The following is a 15,415-nucleotide window of genomic DNA, read 5'->3' on the forward strand; positions in this document are numbered from 1 at the left end:
TCCTGCAAGGCCTCCTGCTCCAAGAGGCTGCGCCGGCATGACAAGTGTCACAAAGACTCATTTCTGGCGGAGTTTGGGAGAGAGAGAGAAAGAAAGACTTCTGCTGCTTCTGCTGCTTTCCTTGCATGAAGCCAAAAGTCTCTCTCTCTCTCTTTCTCTCTCTCTCTCTCTCTCTCTCTCTTTCTTTCTCTCCCCCTGAGAACGGAGCTGGAGACGGTATCCTGCGATCCCAAATAAAGAATGATCGATCGGTAGGAGAATGGGGTGGGGAATTTTCCTGCAGACTTTTTGGGGATTTTCCCAGGGTTTCTGGTCCGCGGGATTTAAAATTATGGGTTTGGTGGTCCCTGAGGTCCAAAAGGTTGGCGACCCCTGTTCCAAAGGACACGGGTTCATCGAGGCCCGCTCCAAGCTTCCTCTGGTTAAATCCAGGATGAAACCTAGCGGACTCAACTTTGGGTGAAGGCATTTTAAGTAAAAGAAGCTGTCCTGGCACTCGTTCAAGCAGAGATGCTCTCTATCCGTTTCGGAATTCAATTAGGCAGAAAAGTAATATTGTAGAGGAAAATAAAAGAGATTCCTTGGGAAGTCATAAAACAGATGGAAGTGCAAGCTTGCTGTATTTTTTTTTTTTGCAGAAAGCATACAGAAAACCAATTTCCCCCCAAACAGCAGTTAAAGGTAGATGTTGAAATGTTATTTAAAGTGTTTAAGAAAGCGTGGAATTTTGACGCACTCAGGCTTTTATACGGCTCCGTGAACGATGGGACTACAGTAGATGATGTTTTTTGCAATACGGGTAGTCCTCAACTCACAATGGCTTTGTTTAGTGACCGTGCGAAGTTATGACAACACTGGAAAAAAAGGGAGCTACGACCACAGTTTGCCCTTACACTAGTTGCAGCCTCCCCCTTGGTCACGTGATCAGAGTTCAAATGCTTGGCAACCGATTCATATTTATGACAGCTACCAGGTCCCGGGAATCAGATAATTGCCATTTGTGATCTTCTGATAAGCAAAGTTTACATTTCCTGCATTGTATTACTAACTCCACTGCAGGGATTCACTTAACAGTTGTGGCAAGAAAACTCGTAAAATGGGGCAAAACTCACTGAACAAATGTCTCACTTAGCAACAGAAAGTTTGGGCTCAATTGTGGTTGTAACTCGAAGACTACCGATGATAGATAGAGTTAGGAGATTGATGATAGATGATAGATTGATATTGATGATGATAGATGATAGATTGATGATATTTATGATAGATAGATGATAGATTGATAATAGATAGAAAGATAGATGATAGATCCATAAGATTGATGATAATAGATAGATGATAGGTACATGCTAGATTGATGATAATAGATGATAGATCGATGATATTTATGATAGATGATATATATTTATGATAGATAGATGATAAATTATAATAGATAGATGATAGATCAATAAGATTGATGATAATATAGATAGATGATAGATACATGATAGTTTGATGATAATAGATGAAAGATTGATGATAGATGATTGATGATAGACTGATATTGATGATAGATGATAGATTGATGATAGATTGATATTGATGATAGAGATGATAGATATTTATGATAGATAGATGACAGATTGATAATAGAAATAGAGATGATAGATCAATAAGATTGATGATAATAGATGATAGATACATGATAGATTGATGATAATAGATGATAGATAGATGATAAATGATAGATTGATGATAGATGATAATAGAAGAAAGAAAGAAAGAAAGAAAGAAAGAAAGAAAGAAAGAAAGAAAGAAAGAAAGAAAGAAAGAAAGAAATAGACAGACAGGTGACTCAAGGACTACCTGTACATTCTAAAAAGCCCTGGAATTGGCAGCTGGAGACCCCAGATGAATATTATGCTGCCTCTCTTCTGTTCTTCTGTAGATCTGGTTCAGGACATCATATGTTTATTTTAATAAATTAATGCGTATGGGTGGCATGTCCATGGAGATTCTCAGTCATCCAGGTTATGGTTGTCCCAAAGGTGCTTTTTTCAAGAGGTGACCTGGACTTTCTGGTTTCTCTTTGAGGACGTTTTGCTTCTCATCCAAGAAGCTTCTTCAGCTCTGACTGGATGGTGGGGAACGGAAGGATTTATATTCCTTGCAGACAGCTGGTCATTTGCGTTCTTCTTAGAGAGACGTTGAGGCCACTTGGAGGTTTGTCTGTGTCCTTAGATGCAGGGCAGAAAACATCCTGCAACCAAGAAGGCTCCACGCCCATTTGCACCACTCAGGGTGACCCCAAGACACAGATAAACCTCCAAATGATCTCATTGATTCCCTAAAAGGATGCACATGACCAGCTGTCTGCAAGGAATACAAAATCCTTCCATTCCCCACTCTTCAATCAGAGCTGAAGAAGCTTCTTGGATGAGAAGTGAAATGTCTTCAAAAGAAAAACCGGAAACTCCATGTGTCTCTTGAGAGAAAAAAAGCACCTTTAGGATACGGGTAAGGTGGGTTTTTCCACCTCCTCTTACTGATGAAAATAATTGACGTTTTAATGGTCATTTTACAGCTCTTACAGAAAGAGAGCCAGCTGTTTGATGACTTCCATGTGTGAATGTATGTTCTCACCACCTCCCAAAAACAAATTCACAGCAAGCGTTTTTCTCCTTTGGACGCATTGCGATGCCTCCTTGCTCAAAACCACAATGTGCTCATTAGTTTTTAAAGAGGGAGGGAGGGATCTAGGGATCTAGGAAGATCTAGTGGACAACCACTTAAGTTTGAGCCAGTCGTGTGCCGCCCAAAAGCCCAAGTGTAAGTGATCCAACCACTTGGGTTTGCTTACAAATCCCACTGTAGACCACCTGCGTTAAGGTGTCAGGAGCAAGTCAGTGGGGTGGAAAAAAAAAAAAACGGCACTTCAATTTTATTTATTTTATTTGCTCAGAAATTAGATCTTCTTGAAAGGGAGCGGAAGCCCTTCAATTTCCTGATGGAGTTCAGGTAAGCCAACCGTCTGTGACCATCTCTTTTGAAGTGAAATTCTTAAGTTGAATTGTTCTTTGGCTTTCTAAGGATCAAGTGGGCTGAAAAAGGCACCTTAATGTTGGGTATGTATGAGAGAGAGGGAGAGAGAGAGAAAGAAAGAGAAAAGGGCAAAAAGGTGAAAGAGAGAGTCGAATAGAGAGGCAGAGCGAGAAATGGAGGGAGGGAAAGAGAAACAGTGAGACACATAGAGAAAGGAGAGAGAGGCAGAATGGAGAAAGAGAGAGAGAGAGAAAAGAACAGAGAGACAGGGAGAAATGGAGGGAGAGAGAGAAAGAGAGAGAGGGAAAGAAACAAGAGAGAGAAAGGAGAAAGAGAAACAAAGAAGAAAGGGAAGAGATAGAGGAGGAAAAGAACAGAGAGACAGAGAGAAAAACAGAGAAATTGAGAGACAGAGGAAATTTCACTTCCTTTGAAATGAAATTCTTAAGTGAATTTATTCTTTGGCTTTCTAAGGATCAAATGGGCTGATAAAGCACCTAAATGTTGTGTATGTACAAAAGAGAGAGAAAGAAGGGGGGGGTAGAAAGAAGAAAGAGAGATAGAAAAAGAAACAGAGGCAGAGGAGGGAGGGAGAGAAAAAAACGGAGATGCACACAAATAAAGAAGAGAAAGTCAGAGAGAGAAAGAAACAGAAACAGAGAGAGAGAGAGAAAGAGAGAAAAGAGAAAGAGAAAGGGCAGAGAGAATGAGAAAAGAAAGGGGAGGAAAGGAACAGAGAGACAGCGAGAAAAACAGAGAGAGAAACAGAGACAGAGAGAGAGAAAGGAGAAAGAGAAAAAGAGAGAGGGAAAGCAACACACAGAGAAAAACACAGAAACACACACACACACACACACACACACAGAAACTGAGACACAGAAAGAGACACACAGAGAGACAGTGAGAAAGGAGAAAGAAAGAGAGAGAGAGGGACAAAGAGGGAGGGAGAGAGAATAAAATGGACATCTATCAATTCTTTCTATGTCTAGTTAAAAGACCTCATCTTTCCTAAAATATTAATTTAATATTTAAATTAATTAAAATGCCTCCTTCCCAAAAGTTTTTATTTAAATACTTATTTGAGATGGTCATAGAGTTGGGCTAGGCAGAGGGTCCACCATGAAATAAGCCTCCCTATGGCCACAAATGGAGTCCAAATTCCACCTGCAAAGGATATTTTTCCGGCATCCTTTGGGTGAGCTGCTATCAGGAGCTCTTGTGCTACCTGAGCATCCCTTGATGGATTTGCTGGCTAGTTACTTCTCCTTGTTTGCTTTGCTATCTTCAAGCATCCTTAAACTGTCTGTCATCATGAGCTCCTGCACTCTACTCCAAATGAGACCCAGACCTCTGGTCTCCCCCTCCGGAGTGGGGAAGGGTCACGGAGGGCAAAACATTGATTGATGGTAGGCCATTCAGTTGGGGGGGTCACTTAGCACCCACACCGAGAGATTCTCTTCATGATGATGTCCCTAATTTGGCCTTTTGGCTCTTCCAAGGAGAGCATTCATCGCTAATGTGAACCTCTCTATCTTGAGGCTGATTATCCTTTTCTTTCTTTCTTTCTTTCTTTCTTTCTTTCTTTCTTTCTTTCTTTCTTTCTTTCTTTCTTTCTTTCTTTCTTTCTTTCTCTCCTTCCTTCATTTTTTCTTTCCCTCCCTCCCTTCTTTCTTTCTCCTGCTTTTCTCTTTCTTTCTTTTTCTCCTCCCTTTCTTTTTTTCTTTCTTTCTCCTTCCCTTCCTTTCTTTTTCTTTCATTCTCTCCCTCCCTCCTTATTTTCTCTCTCCTTCCTTCCTTTTCTCCTTCCTTTCTCTCTCCCCCTCCCTTCTTTCTTTCTCTCCCTCTTTCTTTCTTTCTTTCTTTCTTTCTTTCTTTCTTTCTTTCTTTCTTTCTTTCTTTCTTTCTTTCTTTTTCTTTCTCTGTCCCTCCCTCCTTTCTCTCCCTCCCTCTTTCTCTGTCCCTCCTTCCTTTCTCTCCCTCCCTCCCTTCCTTTTCTTTCTCCCTTCTTTTTCTTTCCCCCTCCCTTCTTCCTCCCTCCCTCCTTTCTTTTTCTTTCTTTCAATCCCTCCCTCCTTCTTTGTCTCTCCTGTTTTTCTTTTTTCTTTGTCTCTCTCTGTCCCTCCTCCCCCTTCTTTCTCTCTCTCTCCTTCCTTCCTTCCTTCCTTCCTTCCTTCCTTCCTTCCTTCCTTCCTCTCTCTCCCCCCCTTCTTTCTCTCTCTTTCTTAGCATTTGTAAAGGGCAGAAGGAATAACTTTGAGGAACAGAAGGAAGAACCTGTATAGAGCCTTACAACAGTTCATTTAGTGACCGTTTGAAGTTACAACAGCACCCCCAAAAAGCGACTTAAGATCATGTTTCACATTTACAACCGTTGCAAGCTTCTCCAGTCACATGATCAAAATTCAGCCTCTTGGCAACTGACCTATAGTTATGACGGTCGCAATGTCCCAGGGGTCACGTGATCCCCTTTTGAGACCTTCTGACAAGCAAAGTCAGTGGGGAAGCCAGATTCATTTTAACTAAGTTAGTGAGACCAACTTAACAACTTCAGTGATTCGCCTTAACAGCTGCGGGTGCCACACCGAGACATCTTTTGTTCTAGAAGGATGGCTGCTCCAGTCATTTTGGGTTTTTTTTTTTTTTTAGACTGGCCCCGTAATTCTTTATGCTGGTGTTTCTTGACCTCTGCCACCTTAAGATGGGTGGACTTCAACTCCCAGAATTCACCAGCCATCCTGTGTGGTCTCTTTTTCCTCTTATTCTGGGCCTTTAGGAGAGCAGGAACCAATCAGTGCCTTTGTATGTTTGCCTCCATTGTCTTTGCTTAATTAATCCATTCCTTCCCTGTGTTTTTTTCCCCCTTTTGCATTTTTCTGCAATAGTCCATGGTTACTCTGAATTTTTCTCCCTTTGTCCCTCTCTTTCTCTCTCTCCCACTCCCTCTCTCCCCTCCCCTTCTCTCTCTCCCTTTCTCCCTCCCTCTCTCTCCCCCTCCCTCTCTTCCTCCCTCCCTCTCTCTCCCCTCTTTCTCTCTCTCCCTCCCTCTCTTTCTCTCTCCCCCTCCCTCTCTCCCTCTCTCCCCCTCCCTCTCTTCCTCACTCCCTCTCTCTCCCCTCTCTTTCTCTTTCTCTCCCTCCCTCTTTCTCCCCTCTCTCTCTTTCTCCCTCTCCCCTCCTCTCTCTCCCTCTCTCTTTCTCTCCTTTTCTCTCCCCCCCTCTTGTAGTTTTTGCCATTTGGGCTGCATAAATCACCGCTCTCAGAGAATTTAATCAGTATAAGACTCCAGGATAATAATATTAAATTATGCTGAGCATAAGGGACAGAAGGTAGCTACAGTACGTGGCGTGTGCAGAGTTTACAAGAAACTCTTCAGGGAGAGAAATCATTCATAAAATCATAACACGCAGGCTATGAACTCCTTACGAACCTTTGATTTTCAAGGGGGAAAAAAAAAACGCTTATTAAAGCTGAACCTGAAGTGTAATTGGTGTACCAGAGCGCTCGCTGTGTGCCGTACATTTGCAAATCCAGGTACCTACAACCCCAAGCACTGCAGACAGAAACACCATGAGGGAAAATGCCTTTCTCCAAATCTTCTGAGATTTCTTTCTAGGAAGGGAGGGAGGGAGGGGGAGGGAGAAGGAGGAAAGAAGGAAGGAAGGAAAGAAAGAAAGAAAAAGAAAGAAAGAAGAGAAAGAGACAGACAGAAAGCGAAAGAAAGAGAAAAAAAGATGGAGGAATAGAACAGAAGAGAAGAGAAAAGAAGAGAAGAGAAGAGAAGAGAAGAGAAGAGAAGAGAAGAGAAGAGATGAGATATTGGAATGTAGAATAGAATAGAATACCTTTATTCTCATTGCATTCCATGAATACAATAAAATTTGAAAGCTAGGAAGGGAAAGAAGGAAGGAAAGAAGGAGGCAGGTAGAGAAGGAAAGAAGGATGGAAGAAAGGAAAGAAAAAGAGTGAAAGGAGAAAAAGGAAAGAAAGAAACAGGAGAAAGATACAGAGACAGAGAAAGAGAAGGAGGGAGGAAGGAAAGAAGGAAGAAGGGAGGGAGGGAAAGAGGGAAGCAGATAGAGAAGGAAAGAATGAAGGGAAGAAAAAAGAACGAAAGGAGATCAAAAAGAAAGAGACAGAGAAAAGAGGGAGGGAGGGAGGAAGAAGGAAGGAAGGAAGGAAGGAAGGAAGGAAGGAAGGAAGGAAGGAAGGAAGGAAACTTACCCTCCGCTGAACGGATTCTCTCCAGGAATGACGTGCGTGCTATCCTTGCCAACCAGAAACTTGACCCGATCATAGAAAGAGTAGAGCTTCTGTTGGGACATAGGGATCTGAATCTCCTGTATTATGTCCAGGGGGTCTGGAGACCCCAAGCAGAGCGTGTTGGTCTGGCACAGAGACTGAAAGCAGCAGTCGGGGTCCATGCAGTCCACTAACCCATCTGTGGACCAAAGACACAAAGACCGGTTGGTGAAAGATTTGGCATCTAGAATATTCAGCTCTGTAACCTGCGAATATAGCAATAGCGCTTAGATGTATATACCACTTCATATACCCCTCTAAGCGGTTTAAAGAGTCAGCCTATTGCCCCCAACAATCTGGGTCTTCATTTTACCCACCTCAGAAGGAGGGAAGGATGGGTCAAGCTGGAGCCGGTTGGGATCGAACTGCTGGCTGTGGGCAGAGTCAGCCTGCAATGCTGCATTCTAACCACTGTGCCAACATGCCCCCTTCCTTCCTTCCTTCCTTCCTTCCTTCCTTCCTTCCTTCCTTCCTTCCTTCCTTCCTTCCTTCCTTCCCTCCCTCCCTCCCTCCCTCCCCCTTCCTTCCTTCCTTCCTTCCTTCCTTCCTTCCTTCCTTCCTTCCTTCCTTCCTTCCTTCCTTCCTTCCCAATAGACTTGTATATCTCTTCACTGTGTTTTTACAGCCCCCTCTAAGCAGTTTACAGAGTCAGCTTACTGTCCCCAACAATCTGGGTCCTCATTTTACCGACCTCAGAAGGAGGGAAGGCTGAGTAAACCCTGAGCCAGTGAAAATCAAACTGCTAGCAGTTGGCAGAATTAGCCTGCAATTCTGCATTCTAACCACTGTGCCTCCTTCCTTCCTTCCTTCCTTCCTTCCTTCCTTCCTTCCTTCCTTCCTTCCTTCCCCTGACTCCCTCCCTCCCTCCTTCCTTCCTAATAGACTTTTATATCTCTTCACTGAGTTTTTACAGCTCCCTCTCAGCAGTTTACAGAGTCAGCTTACTGTCCCCAACAATCTGGGTCCTCATTTTACCCACCTCGGAAGGATGGAAGGCTGAGTCAACCTTGAGCCAGTCAGGATCGAACTCCTGACAGTGGGCAGGACAGCACATTCTAATCACTGTGCCACCACGGTTTATAATCCCTGTACCAATATCTCTTGATATAGATGTATTCCAGAAAAAAACATGCTAAATGTGGTCATTTCCCACCGCCCCTCTATTCAACAGAAGTACAGATTACGGCTCTAAATCCGTATTTCTGACACATCTAGACAAGAATGATGGCCTTGGGCCGGCTGTCAATTGAACTGAGAATGGGGATATTTAATTTCACGAGGGGGAAGAAAAGAGCCTTGGGAGAGGGAGTTTATCAGAAGGGGCAGCAGGCTATTTCTGTCAGTTCCTGTCTCAGCCCCCCTCCCCAAATCTTTTTCCCAAAGGAAGCAATTTGGACTTGTTACCACACCGGACTAACCTAAAGCATTCAATCGTCTGAACATTTTAGGCAGGGGGGGAAAAAGGCACTTTTAAATCCTCTGAAATAGATAAGCTCCGAGTGGGATTTGTCTCGTTTCCTTTCTCCGAAAATCATGTAGTCTTGGCAGCGTGTGAGGGTACATACAACGCCTGCAGGGCCCTTCAGTTGAAGGAATCGAGTCTACGGATACTGTAGTCCTTGACTTACAACAGTTTGTTTATACAAGACGTTTTATAGATGGTGCATCTAGGCAAGGATTATGTTACCTAGCTGGGTAATGAAACATCTGCAAGAAAATAGCCAAGCTTAGAAAGCACGAAGGACCCTAGAGTCTTCCTCTTCCTCCTCCTACTCCATTCTAACACTGATGAAGTTACCTAGTTGGGTCATGGGATGTCTACAAGAAAGCAGCCAAGCTCAGAGAGCATCAGGGACTCCATGATTCAACCTTGAGCTACAAAGATTCTTTTATTGGAGCAGAGGATTTTACACAGAAAACGGTATCAGTTTCATAGCAGCCTACAGGAATCTTTCCTTTATGACACAAATCTATAAGATTTTGAATAGCAAAAAAAAAAAAAAAAGCCAATTTTGAACTGGCTTTTGGTCCAACCCAACTTTGAAATGTTCAGATAGGACATCCCAAATGGGGCCGTTTGGTTTCAGACCTGGAACTCGGTTTGTTCCTTGCTCTCTGTGATGACCCAAAGGGGCGTGGCACAAAGGCAACACAGTCAGATAATCAACAAGAGTCCCTTTTTTAGCTCCAACTTTGCCCCCAATGTCCTGGTTACCTTTTGGCCGGAGAAAAACTCTCCCAGGAACAGCCTTTGGCTGCAGAGAATCAAGTCCAAAACATAGTCAATACAAACTGTAACTATAAATCCACTTAAGCCAAACTGAGGTAATTAGGTTGGCAGGGCAGGAGCAAGAATTCCAGATGTGAAGGAACGGCAATAACTCAACATGGTTGAGAAGACGCCAGGAACACTGATAAGCAACGAAAGTCATGTTTGTTCCCAGCAGCTGCTACACTCAGCATGCATCTCTTTTAAACTCTCATTCCCAGGTATGGCTAATGAAGGGAATCAGGGCCCTTTCCTCCCCCCGTAAGCCATGCAACCCACGTTGCTCCCTTTTCCGTTCCTCCCTGCGTGCCCTAGGATGAAAAGGGGGTGGGCCTAGGTCTTCCTCTGAACTCCCTCTCCCTTGTTCTACCTCTCCCCTGCTCTTCCCAGCCGGACTTTGCCCTTCCCCAGTTTCCTCCACAGCCTACAGAGCCACACTCCTGCAGCCTGTCAGCTGTTCATCTTCCTCCTCGGATTCAGACTCCGACAGGGGCATGACATTCTCATTTCTATCCATGCAAAATGAAGATTCGTGATCGGTAAACCTGGTGAGCAGGAGGAATCTTACCTCCATCGTTGTCTTTTGCGTCTCCACATGCGGTCTCCATGGACGTGTCACAGCCTGTCCCTCTCCAGCCCAGCTGGCAGACACAGTGCCACCCATTCATGTCCAGTGTGCACCTACCGTTGCCGTTACACAACCCGGGGCATCCCTCTGGAAGGGGGGAAAGAAAAGGGAAGTTTAGTTGGAGAAGACTAATTAACACTGGAGAGCAAGATTCACAAGCCCGTTCGCATGTGCAAAGAAAGATGGAGCGATGATTTGCTTCTTTGGGGCCATTTTGTTCCTCGAGGAAATTTGTCCACCTCCGATCAATATTTTACCCCGTGGGCGTGAAATCGAACGGCTTGGGTATGCGGTAATGCAGGTAGCCCTCGACTTACGACCGCAATTGAGCCCGAAATTTCCACCGCTAAGTTTTGTGTCCTTCCGACAAGTGAAATTTACGGGGAAGCCAAATTTGCTGAATAAACTGTCTTACTCACTTAACAACCGTGGAGATTCACTTCGACAGTTTTGGGGGCTCAACTGTGGTCTCAGGCCGAGGACAATCTATACTTTGTTAAGCTTGAATTTTTTTTATTCGTTCAAGCGCGTTGTTAACCTTTGCATCGTCACTAAATGAACATCGAGGATTTCCTGTAATTGTAGTTTGGTGAGGGTGCCGAAAAAAATCTGCGTTTGTTCCCACGCTCCTCACGGGAGACCAAAACACCTCTTAAAACTCCTCTTTATTATCTCTGGTGAAGACAGGATCCCTTATAAAGAGGCTGGTTCGGATTAAAACAGAATGCAACCAATTATTCTTCACTCAGATCAGGAAAGCTGATTTGGGGCAGCTCTGCAAAATGTGTTCATAATTACAGCAATCTAAACAACAGCGAGCTGTCAGCCGCTTCCAACAGGCATCCCTGTCCACCGAAGTCAAGGAGATTTATGGAAGTTGGAAGTTACACCACGTTGCTGATTTTCCCATTGCTTAGGGTGAATGGAAATGTTTACCGGCGCGGCATTCGCGCTAACCTGATCCAAAGTTTTTCGGGCTACTCTTTTTCCGGCTCCTGGTAATCCTCCAAAATTTAAACAATATATTTATATGTATACTGTATTTTGAGCGACGCTACGTTACTCTGATAGAACTCAGGAGCAGTAGTTGAGGATGTGAGCGTGATGAGATGTTTTAACGAGCCTGTTTCTTGGACCCTCAAGGAAACAGGCCAGGAGAGGTGAACCGACAGTCCTCAACTTACGACGGAGCTGTGGTAGTGCAGTGGTTAGAAGTGCAGTACTGCAGGCTAACTCGCTGCTCACTACCAGCGGTTCGAGCCTGACCTGCTCAAAGTTGACTCAGCCTTTTATCCTTTTGAGGTCAGTAAAATGAGGACCCAGATTGTTGGTGGGGAGAGAGGCTGACACTGTGTAAACCACTTAAAGAGGGCTGGAAAGCACCATGAAGCGATATATAAATCTAAGTGCTATTGCGAAGGGAGGGAGGGAGGGAGGGAGGGAGGAAGGAAGGAAGGAAGGAAGGAAGGAAGGAAGGAGCCATGGTGGCACAGTGATTAGAATGAGTATTGCAGGCTAACTTTGCCCATTGCCAGCAGTTCGATCCTGACCGGCTCAAGGTTGACTCGGCCTTCCATCCTTCTGAGGTGGGTAAAATGAGGACCCAGATTGTTGGGGGTGATAGGTTGACTCTATAAACTGCTTCAAGTGGGCTCAACACAACCTTTCTGCCTTGCCCTTCACAATAACTCTTAGCCCCACCACTGGGCTTCCAAAAGGATACCTGTGTCCAACCCAATAGAATTTATTGTCCTGTCATCAGACAAACTCAGATGACATTCATGCCTAGAGCTTTTCTGTACAACGCCTGTAATTAGCGGCATGTCTTAAAACAGCAGAGGAAATAGTTCCCAGTTTCTTTTTATCTCCCCACCACCACCCTATTACAGTTAGACTTCAGTAAATTAAATTACAATTAATTTAAAGGAATTAAAATTCGATTTAACAGAGTTAGCCTCAACCCAGAGTGGTAGCCACTATACATCCAGGGAAAATCCAGGGGAAAGAAAAATTGCCAACTTTTAATGGCTTCCCCCCCCCCACACCCCCGGGGGTGGGTGGGTGGATGGGTTGTTAAAAGTACCGTATCTGTGAAAATGTGTGGTTTTTAAAAGAGCAGGAAACACCCCTGTGCTTAGAGGGTCTAGAATTTCAATCTCCCCTACAAAGCATGATGGGCTTCTCTGGAATAAGATTTCTCGTGCGGACATCTGTGAAAAAGAATCTATGTTGGTTTGTCTACCAGTTTTGCAAATGGGGTTGGGTTTTTTTTTGGGTGGGGTGGAGGGCAGAGCATTATTGTGTGTCTTTATGTTTGTGCGTGAGATCAGAAAGTGCTAATAAAACTGTATTTGGGCCAGGATGGTTGAAAAGGATTCAAGATCTGCAAGTTTGGAAGTTCTGAAAAGAAGGTTAAAATAACTGATTTGTATTGATTTCCTGCCTCATTTTTATGTTATTTTTATAACTAAAACTGGGAAAAGGCTGACGGACAAACATTATCTTAAATATTTGCCAGCCAACTTCCAACCTGAAAGGGAGAGGCCACGGTTAAGATTATTCTCCGGGCTCTTGTGAACAAAGAAGGCTTCGTATTGTCTTACTCACCTTGTCTTCTCCTGAGTTGTACCATGAAAAAAAAAAGAATTAAAAGCATCCTTGCAGAGGCACCTCCCTCCTCCCAAACCACATCACCTGTCTAAGTTGGGATGAGGGATGAATGGAGAAGACAGAAGCCACACAGATAGGACATTAGTGGAAGACAAGCTGCAGTTACAGAAGGATGGAGTTGAAATGGACTTCCTGGGCTTAAATCCCTGAGGGAAAATATATATATATATATATATTCCTTAAGTTTTTGCGGGTACTTACATGTATGGCATTCAGCTTTGTTCGGGTATTTTCCTATGTCATTGTAGTTGTATACATTGTAGTTGTATACATTGTATACAGAAGCCTGATGATGGCAGATGAGATTCTGCCGAAACGTTGCTACAACTTTAAAAGCACAATTACAATGACGTGGGAAAATACCTGAACAAAGCTGAATGCCATATATATATATATATATGTTTTCTGAGGTTCTGCGGGTATTTGTATGTGGATCTTTGGTTATTGGGTTTTCTCCGCGTAAGATTGGCAGTATCTAGCAGCGTTTGATGAAGTCTCATTCATCATCTTCAGGCTTGTGTCTTCGGCTCTGAGAAGCACAGAGCCGAAGACACAAGCCTGAAGATGATGAATGAGACTTCATCGAACGCTGCCTAGATACTGCCAATCTTACGCTGGAGAAACCGATATAATCAAGATATATATATGTCATGCTAGACTTTAGGTGACAATGGTGAGGTTGTGGAGATGGGAGGAAGGGGCTCCTAAGCTGAGATTTGTGCAGGGCAGGGGACGGGGGTGGGCTGGATCGAAACATACAAAGACATGAAAAGAAGAAAAGCCACCATACCTTTCACTACCTTATCCAGATAGTGAGCTTGGAAAAAAATAAAAGACAGAACATGTAAAGTAGGATTGAATTGTTTTTTAAAAAAAGTGCAGTACAGTTCACTACGAGACATTGATGCTAAAATAGCAGCTGGGGCGCTGTGAGAGGAGCAGGGTCGGGAGGAAGGACAAAATAACAACGGTTGCGGCAGCGACGACGACATAACAACAATAGGAGGTCAAGCGGATATTGTCGGGAGGCAGGATCAAAGCGGGCGGGGAAGCAGCATACGTTCAAAGAAGGGGAAACGGAATTTGGATCGATGCAAGGTGGGAAAAATCGGGGTACCCGCAAAAGCAGGTCATTGGGTACCGACCTCGCAACCTCACACTGTGGCGGCAGTCATTCTTTCGCCTAAGGGTGCTTTTTTCAGGAGGCAACCGGAATTTCTTGCTTTTTTTTTTTTTCCTTTGAAGAGGTTTCGCTTCTCATCCAAAAAGCTTCTTCAGCTCTGACCAGATGGTGGAGGAAAGGAAGGATTGATACTCCTTGCAGACGGCTGGTCATTTGCATCCTTTTAGGGGGGTCGTTGAGGCCACTTGGAGGTTTGCCTATGTTGCAGAAACGTCCCGCACAACGCACAGCTCCACAAATCCAGTCCTTTCAGAGGTGCCAAGAAAGCTCCTCAACCCATTTGCACCACTCAGGTGACCCCGAGGACACAGATAAACCTCCAAGTGGCCACGACGACCCTCTAAGAAGAATGCAAATGACCAGCTATCTGCAAGGAGTGTAAATCCATCCATTCCCCACCACCCAGTCGGAGCTGAAGAAGCTTCTTGGAAGAGAAGTGAAACACCCTCAAAGAAAAACCAGAAGGTCCACTTGCCTCTTGAAGAATAAAAAGCACCTTGGGGACAACCATGACCTGGATGATGGAAAAATCTCCACAGACAATCTTTTTCTTGTTTCTGCTTTTCCTGCCAGCCACCTATCGGTGGTAGAAACCCAACAAGATGTGTACTGGCAGTCCTTGCCTTACAATAGTTCATTTAGTGACCGTTCAAAGTTACAAAGGCACTGATCAAAATCTGTGATCCAAATCCAGATGCTTGGCAACTGGTCCATATTTATGACGGTTGCCATGTCGTAGTAGCGTCAAGGGAGACAAGAACAGACTGCAACAAGAGGCATGATCTTGATCCCTGGGATAGAGAATTGCTTATTCGCTCCAAAACAAACAACTAATATTGACCACAGGATTCATTTATAGCCGAGAGAGGCCTTATCTGGCCCTCATAATTGGGATATTCTCATCTTCTTTCTACTTTCTCCAAAAGGAGAATTTTCCTGAGGCGATTAATCAACCTCTCTTACAAAGAGGGAGGGCAAGTCCATTGACGATGGGCTCAGCAAACGAAAATAAACTTTACAAAGATTTTGAGTTGGAGAGAGAGAGAGAAAGAAAGAGAGGGAGGGAGAAAAGAGAGAGAAAGAGACAGGGAAAAAGAGAGAGACAGTGGAGAAAGAGATGGAAAGAGATAGAGGGGGGAGAAAAGAGACAGAAAGAAAGAGACACACAGAGAAAGAGAAACATAGAGAGAGAGAGAGAGAGAAAGACAGACACAGGGAGAGAGAGATGGAGAGAGAAAAAGAGAGTGAGAGAAAGAGAAACATACATACACACCGAGAAACAAACACAAAGAAAGAGAAACGGAGGGAGAGAAAGAGAAACATAGAGAGAGAGAGAGAAAGAGAG

At 44.0% G+C, this 15,415-nt stretch overlaps 1 protein-coding gene across 9 annotated transcripts in view; it reads right to left on the reverse strand.

The window, feature by feature from the left end:
- TENM4 (teneurin transmembrane protein 4) overlaps nt 1-15,415 on the reverse strand; it is a 362,826-nt gene that overhangs the window by 60,959 nt on the left and 286,452 nt on the right. For 7 of the 9 annotated variants that reach the window (XM_087936922.1, XM_087936921.1, XM_087936920.1 and 4 more), the window contains 3 exons: nt 13,678-13,704; nt 10,158-10,304; nt 7,243-7,459 (listed from right to left, as the gene is read on the reverse strand). In XM_087936922.1, coding sequence (XP_087793048.1) covers nt 7,243-7,459; nt 10,158-10,304; nt 13,678-13,704 — 391 coding nt within the window. The remainder of the gene's footprint in view (nt 1-7,242; nt 7,460-10,157; nt 10,305-13,677; nt 13,705-15,415) is intronic. The other 2 variants (XM_087936919.1, XM_087936915.1) reach the window with 1 other exon arrangement.

This window comes from Pseudonaja textilis, chromosome 7, assembly GCF_049901715.1.
Source record: "Pseudonaja textilis isolate UNSWEBS1 chromosome 7, rPseTex1.2, whole genome shotgun sequence".
In the NCBI taxonomy this organism is placed as follows: domain Eukaryota; kingdom Metazoa; phylum Chordata; class Lepidosauria; order Squamata; family Elapidae; genus Pseudonaja; species Pseudonaja textilis.